Consider the following 16871-nt stretch of genomic DNA (forward strand, 5'->3'; position numbering starts at 1 on the left):
TTGGAGGTGTTTTTATTTTTAAACAATCCCTGTCTGTCCAACTCTGCTATTAGATTGAGTAGTTATTGATTTCCTGATGAATCAATTTAGTAGTTAGGGATTTATTCTAACGACTAGGTCCCATTAACCCACGCATACCAGGCAGTAAGCCCATTATCAAGAGTCTCAACCAAGTGCTGCACTACTTGAATAAAGGTTACAAATGTCCATGCACAGGCAGAGAAGAGTCCAATTTAATATTGTTATGTTGCAAATGACTCCTTTGTTCAGAGTCAGACTGGGACAAATAATAGGCCCAGGTACTAAAATAAAAGTGCCCCCCATTAGCAAACCAGCTAGCTTAAAAAGTAGCCCACATCTGCAAATGAGACCAATTTTGAACTTGTAAAGACATGCTGTTTGGGTATTTTTCAGTGAATGGAAGACTTGATTCATTTGTGTTTGTTGCAGGCTATGTTTTTACTAATATCAGGAAAATCAACAGTGAAAACTGACCCATCTGACCATGAAACAGGACCAAACCGTCCCACACACAAATTTGTTAGACCAGCCCATCAGGCACTGCCAGACCGACCTATAGACCAGGCCCACTCTACCTTTGTTTTGTTTGCCTCTTCAGTTTCTTTGATTATATGCCAGCCATTTGTTCTGTGTTTCTGAGGAACCATGAACAGTGCAGAAGTGAGAGCATGTACTGTTATATAGTACTCTGCCCAGCTATCATCTTACAGTCTAGTGCTGCCTGGGATAAATAACATGAGTCTAAGGATTAAAAACCAGTATATTTCATTGTCAGTAAAGAGACTCTTTTCTGTAACTTCTTTAAGTCTTGCCCTGGCTATCACCAACTACAGTCCAGGGCATTTTGAGAAGTGACTCTTGTACAGGCTGATGGCATGCTCCACATCAGCTCTTGATACAATTCTAGGGCTCTGTTTTAGTGACAGCAAAAACCGTGCTTTCCCACACGCCACTAAGAGGACGGAGAATGTGGTTTGCTCAGTAGGGGAACCTGCCCCAGCTCCAACATTGGTCAAACTGTTTTGCAGATGCACAGGAAAGGGTGGCCTCCTAATTTAGGATGGTCAGGCCACCACCATTGCTGCTGGCATTAATTATGTGCATGGATGGTAATATCAATAGAAGGCAGATGGTCCACCTCTGATAGACTTTCAATTATACTTGAATTACATTAAAAACTCTACATTGTTGTTGTTTAATTTACAGAATTGGTTTAAATGGTTCGTGTGGTGAGTCTGTGTTTATATATTTCTATGATTTGATGTGCATCAAATTGCTAGTAAGGTATACCACAATACATTTTAGAATACTACCATGCTGTTTTTGTTTTCCAGCAATATATTCAAAGGATATGCAATATGTATGTACCACATGTCAAGTATCCGTGAGTCATTCAACGGACCTTATGCTCATAAAGAAGGGCCTGAATATCATTGGTCAATGTATGAAGGGAAGGTACCATACCCACGGCCTGGTTCTGTAAGTACATCACACATATATTGCAAAATTGTATTTTCATCCAACCATGCACTCTATTTGAAATAACTAAATAAATACTCTTTACAATAACTTTGAGGCAATATTGAAGTGGCAACATGACAAGGCTACAAAAGTAAGTCAGTTAAATCAAAGAATGAGCTAAAAGAAATATATTAAGGAACAGAGATTACATAAAGTTTATGTTTCACCACCTGCACAGCACTTGAGCTGTGCTTGCAAAATCTTTTGTATTAAAAAAACCTCAAGAGGGGTTTAGGACCTCCCCATCACTAACCGAAACTTTGCATTCATTGGAATCAACATTGCTCTAATTTCCATCTTTCTGGTCAGCATGTTGTCTGCTTTCACTTTGCACGTCTTCCTGCTTAGCCTGCCCATGCCAAGGAAAATGGTGGAGCTACAGCTTCGGGCCACTGACCAGTGGTGAGTGGCCAGAATTCTTCCACTGGCTATACACTTTGGAAGGTACTATTTTTTTTTTACTTTCTAGCACTCCATATGAGTGCATATCCAGGACGTCTCCTGTCCTAGGCGGGGCTTTTCCTACATATTTCCTAGCTTGCTTCTTCCTCCCCTCCTCATTGCTTGCCCATCCCGCACCCCCTCATGTTTTGCTGCTTAACCTGTAAGGACACGAATTTTTCCCAATTCTCTAGCCCTCTGTCCCCTGCTCCCTACTAATTTTTGTCTCCCTGACCTCAAAATACACAATTAAATTAAACAAAAATGCACTTGCAGGAAAATGCTTATCTACAAAACAAGGAGATTGTGCATACAGCCTAGCAAACAGAAAGATGGATGCCCTTATTTGCTTTCCACTTTCAGTACCCCCACACCGCCAAAGTGTTTAAACTCTGTGATTTTGCAAATATAATAAATTAAATACAGTGATAAAGCAAACGTGTAGAACGTATCCAAATGTGCACAGAATGACTTGTGGTAACAAATCTTAGGTTTAATTTTGTAAGTACAGTACCTAACCGAGCTGGAACATGTTTGTGAAAGTTATATTCTTCTAAAGAGTTATCTACTAGAAAGTTCTACTTAAGCAGAAATAATTGATCCATATGAAAAAGAATATGGGGCATATTATCAAGGGCTGGTGATAGAATTATCACTGCTTTAGCGTCTGTTTTCGGGCAAAAAGCGGCAATAATTTTATTGCATTATTAACAAGTAGTAGTAGTAGTAGTAGAAACTGAGCGTATAAAGCGCCTGGTTACACTAGCCAGTGTGTCCCCACGCTGTACCGCTGAGGAACCCACCTTGGCCTGTTCCTGTGAGGCGCCCACTCCTGGGCACCCCAAGGTGAACCCAGGCATCCTTAGTGATTAGGGCCGTGTGGAGATTAAGCAAGCTATTGCCCAAAGTTGCAGAATGGGAACCATGATTAGAGTAGGCACCGTGGCACGATGGGAATTAAGCCCTGGTCCCGGGTCAGATCTCTGCATCAGGGTCTGCCGCTCTAACCAGTGAGCCACACTTCTCCACGCTAGCACGTGTTTCCTTGATTTAGCTCCCGTTTTTGTCACGACTCGCATCGCATCAATAATGAGATGCAAAGTTGGCGTGGCTGTCAAAACAACACGCGAAAATATCGCTAAGGCAGCTTTGCAATATTAACAACGAGGCGCAGCGATAATCCTAATCTCGCTAACTCTGCCTTAACGCAGGAATTTAACGTCTGCTAAAATCCTGACTAAGGCATACCTAACATCGGAGGTGGATTATGGGGTGAAGGCCACAGGTCCTTATCACCAAGATTATTTCCATTTAAAAAGGGAATCACTGGTTTTTCAGCGATGTTTGGCCATTTTCCCGCTATTGCTGGAATATTTATCGCCATAGCCCTAAGCGTTGATAATACAGAGCTAGCTTGGCGATCTATTCCAGCGCTAGCCCGCAATCATATAAAGCGCTCTAAGCACGTTCAGCGATAATTATCTCTGGGGCTTGAAAATATACGCTTATCCCTTCTTTTGAGATGGGTTGATTTACCTCAACGTAGCTGGCGGTGATGCTAACCTCTATTGAGAAACTACTGCTGTGCGGCCATTGGCGTTGCATGATGCTGCCCTGCTGTGAAGTCAATGTCAATGGGCATGCCCTGGGAAGAGGAGAGTCTTATGGCCTAGACTTTACTGATGTAGCTGAAAGAAGACTCTCCTGGTGAACTGTCATGCTATCCTGGTCATCTCTCACAATCCGGCATGAGTGCCACTGTCTCGCTGTTATGTTACGGTGTCACGTTCTTTGCATTCATTTTAATTAGTAGTGTCTTTAGGAGCGTGGAATGGATCGAGCACTCCAACCTAAGGATAAAATGTAGCGCTGCTACTGAAAATATTCCTGCCCGTCTTGTCAAAACTGTTACAAGGAAGACATATCTGAAGTTGTTCACACAGCTGAATTGATGCACACGCCAAAGATCGCAGGCCATCCTTTCTAATGTCTGGCATCATTCAAATGCATAAACCGTGCCTTGGTCAGTTTAAGGTTCGTTTGAAAGGAGGTCCCCAACCAATGCTGGAGTCTCAGTCAAACACAGATGTCAGTATCTGTTTGAAAAACATCCCCCCTAAAAAAAAAAAATATATATATATATATGAGAGAGCGCAATTTGAATAAAACGTATATCCGAGTCATATTTACAAGCATATCGTATAAACGTAGGAATGAAATGTATGTCGAACGTGAAGTTGACGCTTATAGCATAAAGTTAACAGATGTGACCAAAGTAATATAGGAAACATAACTGTATTTACTCTTGAAAATGCATTAGATTTAGAAGGCCCGTATACGTAGTGGGCTAATGTAGAAATGTGTAGAAATGCTCACGAACAGAAGAACGTGCAAAGTAGAATTCATGTACATGTGTAACTTTAAATGCAGAAACGGCGAGAAATGTAACATGGAGAAATGTGCAGAGATCATATATAATGATGTAACAAATGAGAATATAAAATTATATTCTATGTAATTTATATTCTATGAAAAATGTATTCACATATAAGCAAAGGATTTGCTAAATGCGATCATATATAAATGTGTGATAAAGGTTATACTGAGTAGAAGAAGTTGTAGGAATGTTACCAGAGTTTTAGGTCATTTGTGATTATAACCTGACTGACCAAGGGTTCGCAGGAGAGTAGTCCGCTGTTGGTAATTTAGTGGGCTCACAGGAGTCGTGAATAGCCTTGATGTGAACGTGCGAGCCAAGGAGTCTAGTCCTTGTTAGATTTAAGGTGACAATGCTGGACGAAGTTTATTGCCTAAACATGAGAGGAGACGCTTGGAATTTGAGTCTTGTTTTGAAATGACCATTCACAAGACCAAGAAAGGTTACGTATATAGTCGTAAAGAGTAAAGTTCTGATAAGGTGATAGATTTTGCTCCGAAAGTGTCAAAAGTAATGTTAATGAAGTCACCAACAAGAAGACGAAGATGGCGTCTAAGGAGAAAGGTCAACTTAACGGACGACGCAAAGAGACGAAGCCATGGAAAGAGCCAGAAAATGACATCATGGGGGAAAGTCCGTGGTGGGCGTCGAAGGGGCGTTCCACCCACACTGTGATTGTGTATTTTAGGGACAGCACCCCGGGGAGAAGATAGCGAATTGCTCAGAGCGAAGGAGAGGAAGCGCAGATGACTTGAACAGATGCGCTGAGAGAGATCAGAGCGCAAGGGAGCAGTAGGCCGAGGACCCTTAGAGAGCGGATGGGTAGGCAGAGAGGGTACTGCTTCTTAAACTTAAGTTACCTTTAGAGGCTAAGAGAGTTTGAACTTCTTAGGGAGTCAAACTGCTGACACCTTTTTAGGGTACTAGAAACTTGCGAAGTAGGGATGTCACTTAGTATAGAGTAGGGACAGATTTAACTTGTATTTCTTTCCTTTTGTAGATGACGCAACAGAACCACATCATATCTAAGCTTTTTAATTTGTTGATTCTGGAACTGACTTTAATTGTATTCGTTTGTAGACTGAGGTTCTTTAGGGAATTTATGTTCCTTCTAGTTCCTGTATATTTGCTGAATTTTATCCTGAGAGGATTGTATTTGCAACTTTTCTTAATTTTATATTAAAACTTTTAAACTTCATCAGTTGTAAGTGGTTCTTCAGAGTTGCGTCAGTTTATGGGGTTTATCTAACCTATGCAGGGGTTGTCTTTTACTCAATGACAGATAACAACCGATCCAAAATTGACGAATGAGATAAGTTATCAAATTGATCATAAAAGATATTAAAATCTCATTCCCCGCAGTTGGTAGCAGAGAAAGATGGTTTTCTTCTTGAGGCAGACAACCTAGGTCAGGTTTAGATTACCCCAAGGTCCCTAGTCATCGACGACCAGAAGAAGAATCCCTGCCGAAGACGGTGCTGACGGTGCCTCGAGAGAAAAGCAGCAGAGTCGGTCGAGAGTGAGTATAAGGGTCATGCGTTGTAAGATTGCGGTGTTTTATGTTGTTCCTGTGTTGTAATGTCAAGCGGAGTTGAATGCCTGTAGTGTGATTGAGGGAAGGTTGTGAGCGCGTGCAACCGGATAAAATCTGATGTCCAGAGAGGACTTAAGTGGTTCGGGTGTATCGAACACCCAGAGTAATTTGTCTACCATTTAAAGGGGGTCATGAGGTACCATTGATCGCCCGACAGACCGATGATAGGGGGAGCGTTTGAGTGAGTGTATGAGTAACGGACGCTGGTCGTACGTTTACTGTTTGTAAGTAACCTATCAGTTGAGGCAAGCGTCTGACCGTCAGAGGGAAGACGTTTCGCCAGTTGAGGTGACAATTACAGTTAGACTGTGGCCGTACAGTCAGAGAAAAGTGATCGCTTGGACGGAAGTAGTCATTTTTCGGTGTATGAATGAAACGCATGTAAGACCGCGAGACGAGTTGAGAAATGAAGGAAACTGCTGCAGAGGGGACGAGTGACGTCAGCGTAGAGTCGCGCTGAGATTGGTCGGTTAGCGTAGAACCGCGTTGGGATAGGATGATTAGCGAGAGTCGCACAGGGATTGGTGGTTTGTCATCGGGACGTAAGTAAGGAAGAGAATTAATAAGGAAAATCGTAGATTATCAAAAATGAAGTGCTTTAGGAGTTTAAGGGCAATCTTTAAGAGAAATAGAAGAAACTTATATGCTGGAGAAGAAGCTCCACCAGAAGGCACACCAGCTTATCATATGGCAGTGAATGTAGGCTTACACTCGATAATGTGGATCTCCGAGTGGAATAGGCTAACAGAAGGGAATAAGGAACTGACGTTTCCGAGATTCGGAACGTTTAAGCTAGAAGTGTTGAACCAACTGAAAGCGGTAATGCTTGCAGCGAGACCTCTACCGAGGCCAACACAGTTCGAAGCCCTTAGTGCATGGTTTAGAGCGGCACACGAAAGAAATTTAAAGAGGCGCCAAGAAAGAGTGAGACGATCAGTAAAGGCAGTGCAGGATGCAAAATGGGATGAGGAAGCTAAGAAGTGCAGAGTGCAAAAGATAGAAGCAGACAAACTGTTCACCATGATAGAAGCTACGGGAGAAAAGAAACCTCTAGAGGAAGATGAGGATAGCGAGACAGAGGAGGATCTGATAGAGAGACTATTAACAGATAGACCACCTCCGTACAATAGCGAAATCGCAAGTCCCGTACTACAGCAAGGGGACGGAGCTAGATGGGGGGAATATAAATCGATCCCAGTAACAGAGTGGGATACCAAGAAAGGTGAGGAAGTACTTCAATCTAGTTCCGAACAGAGAGTAGTAGGAAGATTCGTGGTCCAGAAGGTCCCAGAAACACAGCATGCAAGATCGTATCAAATGCCAGACGCTCTACAAGTACCTGTTACCATGGGCCCTATAGTGTCAATCTACAACCCAGAGGGGGTCCAGCAGGAGGAACAGGCAAGATGGGACAGGGAAAGGGCAGAGATGGAGAATAGGAATAACACGATGAATCCTCAGAGGCAGATACTAGCACCAGTGAGTCGGAGTACCCCACTAGATTCCGCAACGGGTCCCTGGATAGAACAAGGGGGTCAAAGAGGATCAATGGATCTGAGGGGACCGAAACCGAAATCCTATAAGGAATTAAGGGAATATCTGAAAGAATGGGATACGGCCGAAGAGGCTCGGAATAAAAGTTTAGAAACAGGAGCAGAGTGGAGAGACCAGGATAACAAGATCCTCTCTCATTGCGGAGCTGGCGAAAGCAGCCCGGAGTGGGAGAGAGGGAGTCAAGGAAGCAGGGGAGATACTTGCCCTACTACCAGTGGCAATAGGCAAACGTGCAACGACAGGAGTGCAGGGTGTGGGGAAGTGCCTCGCGTCACCTTTAGTGAGGGAGAACGAAGGATGCAGGAGTACCGAAATACTTTCAGATGCACACACCATACCCCGGATGAAAATGTGCAACATTGGAATCACGGGAACATGGAGAGTCGTGAAACGTCTCGACATGCCTCCGGTGATTACGGACGGAATCACGGGAACATGGAGAGTCGCGAAGGGTCTCGCCATGCGTCCGGTGATCAAGAACGAAGTCATGAGAATATAGGGAGTCGCGAAACGTCTCGCCATACATCCGGTGATCACGAACGAGATCGCGGGAACATGGAGGGCCATGAAGGACCTTACCGTTTGTTGAGTGACACTAGACAGCAAGCGAGTTACAGCGGTTTAGAACAGCATGTAGGATCCTATCTCGTATCTGGAGAAACCGAGCCGAAAAGACGGAATGTAGGGTTGAGGGATGGAGCATTGTTCCACCACACCCCAAGGGAAGATGGAAAGGCTTGGGATCTAGAGAGGTGGGAACAAAGAGATGGAAGAAAAATTCCTCATAACTCACCTGTGCTTAGGCGTAGGGCGCATAGTGGAGGTGAGAGGGATGTAAGAGAACAACCTAGGACTGACATACTGAGAGCTGAAATAAAAGCAAGACGCATAGATGTAATGAGTTTGAAATCAGACTTGGATGAAATAATTGACGGCACAGTGGCAATAGAAAGGTTAGAGCTGTACGATCCAGATGAAATATTGTTTTTATCTAAGGATGTTACTCGAAAAGCAAGGGCAGCTCATGAAAAGTTATCTGAATTAGCAGAAAAGTATATGATAGACATGTCACGAACTAAAGCCTTACAGGCTAATCATAGGCTGAATTGCACGGATCGGGATCTAGATGAACGTAGAACGATTGGGCTAAGAGTACACATAAGGGAACTAATCATGTGTATTAGAATATGGAGAGATCTGGATAGATGGGAGGAAAAATGGTCCAAGAGGGGATCTGTCAGAAGGAGTGCGCTTGTGAAGTCCCAGGATACAGACCTAATGCGAATGGAAGCTTTCCCTTTGCGAGAAATCGCGAACGGAAACTACGTTCATGTACCCTGGAGTAGGGGGGATTTAGCGGCATTCACTAATTCTTTCCCAAAGCTTAGAGAGAATCCCGTGGAGTGGTACAAGCAGGTAGAGAGATTCGTGAAAATCTCTAAGGTACTGTGGATCGATTTGAACACTTTGTTCGATATCGTGGTACCCGGAGATTTGTGGACGGCATGCAAACTTAGTATTGAATGGCCCACTTGTGAGCCTCCGAGAGATACCCAGACAAATGGTCCATCAGACAGAGTCATGGAAAAATACGAGAGAGTAATAACATGGCTAAAAGAGAAAGTGCCGGTGCAGGACATAGACTGGGTTAAGATAGATCGAACAACTCAGGAGCCTAAAGAGACCGTTCACGAGTACTATGAGAGATTACTGAAAGCATTTAAACAGTACAGTGGGTTGGACGTAATGGATCCTAAAGACATAGGACAATTTGTGTCGAAGTTTGTTCTCGGATTGAGACCAGACATAAGCCTGATGATTCAACAACATTTAATCTGCTGGCAGAACAAACCTTTGGATGAGATTCTGAGGTATGCAAGATACTGTAGCGATGAGATAGATTCGAAGTCAAAGAAGCTTAAGGAAAAGCTGATGTTGGTACAAATGCAATCAGCTGGAAAGGGTGGACAGCGACAACAGGGAACAGGAGCGCCAGCAAAGAAACAGAATAATCAGAGCAGAGATGAGGAAGAAAGACCGAGACCGAGAATAGATATCGCAACACTGAAAAGGACAACCAGGTGTCATCAGTGTAACGAGGTGGGACATTGGAGACGCGAGTGTCCTTATAATATTGAGACAGGGGAATTAGAACAGGAGGAGGAAGAGGTACAGAACAACGTGGTTAAGGGAGCAACAGTCCCGAAGGGAAAGTTTATCAAAGGGGGGACTCAGACTCCTCGAGCCCCGTTTCCTCAACCGCCTCGCATTGCAAATGGAGGGAAAACCTATAGACAAATGCCATTGTTCGTAGGAGGAGAAGAATGCTACTACGTTGATCCTCTTACAGGGCAACGAGTGAATAGGGAAGAAGACTGTACTTTAGGAGCAGCCCTGGAAGTAGATCAGAAAGGACCATACGTAGAGGCTGAAGTAGCTGGATGTCCTACGACCTTTTTGGTGGATACGGGGGCCACTAGATCCACGTTGAGATCAGCGGTAGTCCCAGGTCTGCCGATATCAGGAGAGATGATTCAGGTGGTAGGAGTCGCAAACAAGAGGATGACGAATCCTCTGACGGAACCAGTGTCAGTGAAGATAGGGAATTACAGTGACGAACATCAGTTTGTGATCTGTGATTCTAGCCCGGTGTGTTTACTAGGAAGAGATCTGTTGTGTAAACTGAATTGCACAATACATTGCACACCTGAAGGAGTAGAAGTGCAGACCAACGATGAAGATGCCGATTTTAAAGTTGTAAACTTGCAGGAATGCGTGGAACTATATCCTACCTTAACAGTGGAGGAACTTCCACAGGATTTGAGGGAGAAAGTGTCAGCTGAGGTGTGGGATTTTACTGGAGAAGAAATAGGATTGGTCAAAGGGGTAGAACCAGTAAAGATCATGGTAAGACCCAATGCCGAGTACCCAAGAACACCACAATATAAGTTGACACCGGAGACGATTGCAGGAATAAAGCCTGTGATCGAATCCATGATTAAACAGGGAATACTGAAGGAGATCGTGGGTAGCCCATGTAACTCCCCGATTATGGGTTTACAGAAGCCTAGTGGAAAATACAGAATAGTGCAGGATCTTCGAAAGATTAATAATATTGTTGTCTCATGTTGTCCAGTGGTACCGAATCCATCAGTGATATTGTTTCAGATACCGTTCCAAGCTGAATGGTTTACAGTGATAGATTTGTGCCAGGCTTTCTTTTCGATTCCTTTAGATGAAGATAGCCAGTATCTTTTCGCTTTTAAGCTGGAAAATCGCGTTTTAACATGGTGTCGTATCCCTCAGGGGTATACAGAAAGCCCATCGATTTTTAACCAGCTACTGAAGAAAAATCTTGAAAGTCTAGTACTACCCAAGAACTCAGTTCTGGTCCAGTACATAGACGACCTCCTAGTTGCGTCAGAAACTGAGGAAGCTTGCAGAGTAGACACTATCACCTTATTAAATCACTTGGCCGAGAACGGGCATAAGGTGTCTCCAAGTAAATTGCAATATTGTCTTACCGAAGTGCAATACTTGGGCCATAGGATTGAAAAGGGGAAACGGAAGGTGTCTCCAGACAGAATAGAGGCGATCATGAAAATTAACGCGCCTAAAACACAAAGAGAAGTCAGGATGTTTCTAGGCATGGTCGGTTATTGTCGACAGTGGATAGCCAACTTCTCACTGAAGGCAAAGCCGTTATTACAACTGACGCACAAAGGAGTGAGTGATCCGGTACCATGGGACAAAGATTGTTTGGTGGCGTTTTTGCAGCTGAGGGAGGACCTGTGTCGTGCCCCGGCTTTAGGAATGCCTGATTACACAAAATCATTTTTGCTTTACTGCTGCGAAAGAGAGGGATGCGCTTTAGCAGTTTTGGCCCAGATACATGGAGATGCGCGTAGGCCAGTTGCGTATTTTTCGGCTACATTAGATCCAGTAGCCGCAGCGTTGCCCGGATGTCTCAAATCCGTTGCTGCAACGGGTGTCAGCATTGAACGTTCTGAAAGCGTGGTAATGGGACATCAGTTAGTGGTGTACGTACCGCATTCTGTGGAATTGTTAATGACCAGGACTAAGACTCAGCATCTGACAAATAGCAGGCTCACACGCTACGAGCAGGTCATATTGGCTGCCGAGAATGTGACCCTAAAAAGATGCTCCGTCTTAAATCCTGCAACTTTGATGCCACTTCCAAATGAGGTGGATGATGAAATTTGTACAGATCATGACTGCCTTGATGTGACTGAACTATGCACCAAACCGAGACCAGATATCGTAGATGAGCCATTGACTAACCCTGATGAAATTTTCTTTGTTGATGGTTCATGCGTAAGAGACGATATTGGTCAGCTGAGAGCAGCTTATGCAGTTTGTACAATCACCAGAGTTGTAGAAGCCGCTTGCCTGGAAGGAGTACACTCCGCTCAGGTAGCTGAAATTATTGCTTTGACGCGTGCCTGTTTAGCAGGTAACAAACTTCGAGTCACCATATACACCGATAGCCAGTATGGTTTCGGGGTAGTTCACGATTACGGGCAGTTATGGTCTCAAAGAGGTTACATGACCTCCTCGGGTTCTCCCATTAGGAATGGAGAATTCGTGAGACTATTGTTAGATGCATTGCAAGGACAATCAGCTATTGCGGTTGTCAAATGTGCTGCGCACACGAAGAATGTAGACTTTGTGTCACAGGGCAATCGCTATGCCGACGAGGTAGCGCGTTACTGCGCAGAACAAGGATATTCTCACACTGATGTGAAAGTGGGGGGAATCCAAGAAAGAACTGAATTGACAATGTTGTTAGACACTGTAGATACGTGGGATGAGCTAAAGAGTGTTCAGGAGAATGCACCAGATGATGAGAAAAAGGGCTGGGAAACAGCTGGGTGTACAAAAAGCGAAATGAATTTCTGGATTTCTGCAGATGGGAGAGCAGTTTTACCAAATGAACTTGTTAGTCCAATGGCAAGGAAATTGCATGGATCAGCACACATAGGTAGAGATGCTATGGTGAGAGTATTCAGACAAACGTGGTTTAACCCTAAGTTTAGAGTAGCGGCAGAAGCAGTATGTCAGCGATGTGCGATCTGTCAGCAACTAAACGTAGGAAAGAGAACACCAGTCACACTGAGTCACATTGGGAGGTCTGGGGGGCCTTTCAATAGAATGCAGCTTGATTTCATAGAAATGCCTAAATGCAACAGACTCAGATACGTTTTAGTGATTGTCTGTATATTTTCTAGATGGGTTGAAGCTTACCCTACACGTAGATGCGATACACTTACAGTAGCAAAACTGTTACTTAGAGAGTTGATACCGAGGTTTGGGGTGCCATCCTCTTTGGAATCGGACAGAGGAACGCATTTCAACAGCGAAATAGTGAAGATGCTATGTTCAGCTTTGAGTATCGATCAGAAGCTCCATTGCAGCTATCGACCAGAAGCTTCAGGGATAGTAGAACAAATCAACAGCACAATAAAATCCAGACTTGCCAAAGTTTGTTCATCAACATCCCTGAGTTGGCCAGACGCACTACCAGTGGTTCTTATGAGCATACGTAGCACACCAGATAGAAAAACAGGTCTCTCTCCACATGAAGTGCTAATGGGGAGAGCTATGAGATTGCCATCGGTTCCGACTGCATCGTTATTGAACATCACAGACGACTTGATCTTGGACTACTGCAAGGGACTATCTGATGCCATTAATTCTGTGTCCCTCCAGGTCCAGGCTGCAGAGGTTCCATCAGCACAAGACTTGTGCCATGACCTGAGTCCGGGGGACTGGGTCTTGGTGAAAAAGCATGTCAGGAAGAACTGCTTAGACGTGCGCTGGCGAGGACCATTTCAAGTCATACTTGTTACGAACACTGCAGTGAAGTGTGGAGGCCTGCCAAACTGGATACATGCTTCACACACTCGAAGAGTGCCAACACCTCTAGAAGAAACAGCTCCTCTCTCGGATGAGAATCCAGCGGAAAGCGGAGAAGTCACAGAGGGGGAAAGCCAAGCTGTAGAGGTGATCGAAGAGGCTGAACCTGTGTCGGAACAGGTCGACGAAGGTCAGGACACCAGTGAAACCGAAGCTGTATCGGAAGAAGGAAGTAGTTGGGAATTCGAGTCAGAGACCGAACAAGATGTAAGTGACCAAGAGACGGGTCCAAGAACAAGAAGCAGGAGGACAAGGAGTGACGAAGCTAGTTGGCCAGAGAGAAGGAGAGGGCCAATCTCAAAGGCACAACAGGAGAGAAATCTTGTCCCAATCTCTGAAGAATCGGATCAAGAAGAGGAAACTACAGACTCAGGCACTGAGAGTCCAAGAAGATCGAGAAGGGTACGTGTGCCCTGTAGAAGGTACGCCACCCCAGAGTGGACTTATCTAGCAGATGTCTTGGGGACAGAAATCTGGGAGAGTGAAGGAAGTGAAAGTAATCGATCACGATCCATTTGTGGCAGTGGAGATATGGATGTTGACGCCTGGACTCGAGACTGAGGGATTACTGACTTTCACACTTCCCATACCCCCATACTTGAGTCGGATCAAAGATCTAGTGCTAAATCGATTACAGTTTCCGACTTTTGGTCATCAAATTCCGGAAGAAGAAGAAAAAGTCATTCGTTTTGAAATATTGGAACTTGTTATGAAAGCTGCAGGTACGAGAATAATTGTTGATGTATAAAGACTTTTGTATATAAGTTATAAAGAAGAAGATAACCTAGCGCCGAGTGGAAAGAAGAATAAAATTAGGGATTACATTTAGAGGACGGAGAAGGGTTAGGGTTGTCCGTTGTTAAAGATAAAGAGACATTGTTGCGAAAAAAAGACTTTGGTTGATAAAGAGCACTTTACAAACTGAGAAAGAAAATAAAGCAGATAAAGCAAAGACTGGAAAAGGAAAGAAAAACTTTTTCCCATGGAAAGAGTTACGCTGTTTGACAACATGGAGAACGACAACCCAAACCGAAAAGCTAAATGCATAATAGGTACACTTATAGCAGTAGTAATTTTTCTCATAATTACAGTAGTGACCATATCATACATAATAGGACATGAAAGTGATAAAGAAATAGCAGATGTAAAGCCTGTAACGACTTTGAAACCTGCTCTTGATGGGAAGAAGGAGGAGAGCAATGTAACTCGTGAAAAAGCGTTACTGGCAGATGAAGCTCGTAGATTACACGTAGACGAGTCACAGGGAAACTTTAGGTCAAATGCATATGCCAAACTATTGTACGAGTATATCGATGCCATGGAGGCCAAAGATTGCTATGTATGTATGCAATTGCCGGCTTCTGTAGATGAGGGCATCAGATATCATCATCTCCCACTGACTTATGGGATAACATGTAGTTTACTGCTTAGTATATTTTATGGTAGAGAAGGATTTGAGTACTACTTTTCAAATTATGATTCGGTACTGCCTGAAGTTCCGAATTATAAACAAATGAATAAGTGGGACTATTACAAAAAGGAGGATAGACTAGCCAAATTCTTCCTTCCTTGGGATACATTAGATACATTATACGCACGCAGAAATAATCTGACTTGCAAAGTGTCAGAGATTGAGAAAAAATTCATAGGACAAGTAGATGACCGATACAGAAGGCAGAAGATTCTAAAAATGTCAGGACAGTGGAAAACTGATTGGACCGAAGAAGAGAAGGCACATAAAAAGAAAGGGAGCAATGGTCCAATAGCTTTGGATAGAACGCAGAAAGGGAAGTTATGTTTAACTCGAAGCAAGACATATTATGAGAATGTATTTGTAGGTGAAGTTAATTGCGAACATGCTTTTAGATTAGAATACTATACTAAAGATTTCATGAAGGAGATGCAGGTGATTCCTAATGTATATTTTGTATGCGGAAGAAATGCCTATGTAAAACTGCCTGACAATTGGTATGGTTCGTGTTACTTGGCAATTGTCTTCCCCAAAATATATCATGCAAAGGATTTAGCGATCATAGAAGGAAAGGCTTCGACAAGAACGAAAAGAGAAGTAGGAGATGCAGAAGTAGTAGGAGACGTATTTGGAGCGATGTTTCCTATGTTAGGTTTAATACTTAACGATGTTAAGATCAGGAGACTGGCTACAGTCGTAGATAGATTGTCTGCAAGTACTGCAAGGTCATTAATGCTAGTAGAAGGCGAGATGCAATCGATTAGAGCAATGGTTCTTCAGAATCGACTTGCTCTTGATGTACTATTAGCAAAAGAAGGCGGAGTTTGCAAGGCTTTGAAGGTTCAGGAATGTTGTACTTATATTCCTGATAATTCAAAACCACTTGAGAAGGTCATAAGAAACATTACACAGATTCATCAAGAAATCGAAGATTTGACAAAAATAAATGTTTAGGAGAAAGTAGGTCATGGAGTAGGAAAGGTTGGGAGTTGGTTTGCCAATCTTGGTAAAAGTATAGTATGGTAAATATTAAAACCTGTATTAATAGTATTAATTTGTATAATCACATTGTTAGGATTTGTGAAACTATATAAATGGTATAGAACGAACCGGTTACAAAGATCTATGAGAGAACAAGAAAGGAGATTAGCTGCTTTACAAGATCAACAGTATAAAAGTTTGAGAGCCCTTGAAATGATGAAAAGAGGGAATGATGTAACTAGTTCTGTGTAAAGGTGCTATTCAAATTGCATTTAGTGATGACTCCTAAAAGTCATCAAAGGGGGGAACTGAGAGAGCGCAATTTGAATAAAACGTATATCCGAGTCATATTTACAAGCATATCGTATAAACGTAGGAATGAAATGTATGTCGAACGTGAAGTTGACGCTTATAGCATAAAGTTAACAGATGTGACCAAAGTAATATAGGAAACATAACTGTATTTACTCTTGAAAATGCATTAGATTTAGAAGGCCCGTATACGTAGTGGGCTAATGTAGAAATGTGTAGAAATGCTCACGAACAGAAGAACGTGCAAAGTAGAATTCATGTACATGTGTAACTTTAAATGCAGAAACGGCGAGAAATGTAACATGGAGAAATGTGCAGAGATCATATATAATGATGTAACAAATGAGAATATAAAATTATATTCTATGTAATTTATATTCTATGAAAAATGTATTCACATATAAGCAAAGGATTTGCTAAATGCGATCATATATAAATGTGTGATAAAGGTTATACTGAGTAGAAGAAGTTGTAGGAATGTTACCAGAGTTTTAGGTCATTTGTGATTATAACCTGACTGACCAAGGGTTCGCAGGAGTGTAGTCCGCTGTTGGTAATTTAGTGGGCTCACAGGAGTCGTGAATAGCCTTGATGTGAACGTG

The 16871-nt window shown here is 43.0% G+C and overlaps 1 protein-coding gene across 1 annotated transcript in view; it reads left to right on the forward strand.

Annotated features, from left to right (window-relative positions):
• Positions 1–16871, forward strand: part of SEMA3E (semaphorin 3E) — a 648430-nt gene that overhangs the window by 558498 nt on the left and 73061 nt on the right. Inside the window, exon 10 of the mRNA XM_086919774.1 lies at positions 1356–1500. Within this exon, the coding sequence (XP_086775900.1) occupies positions 1356–1500 (145 nt within the window). The remainder of the gene's footprint in view (positions 1–1355; positions 1501–16871) is intronic.

The sequence above is a fragment of the Lissotriton vulgaris genome, chromosome 1_1, assembly GCF_964263255.1.
Source record: "Lissotriton vulgaris chromosome 1_1, aLisVul1.2, whole genome shotgun sequence".
In the NCBI taxonomy this organism is placed as follows: Eukaryota; Metazoa; Chordata; class Amphibia; order Caudata; family Salamandridae; genus Lissotriton; species Lissotriton vulgaris.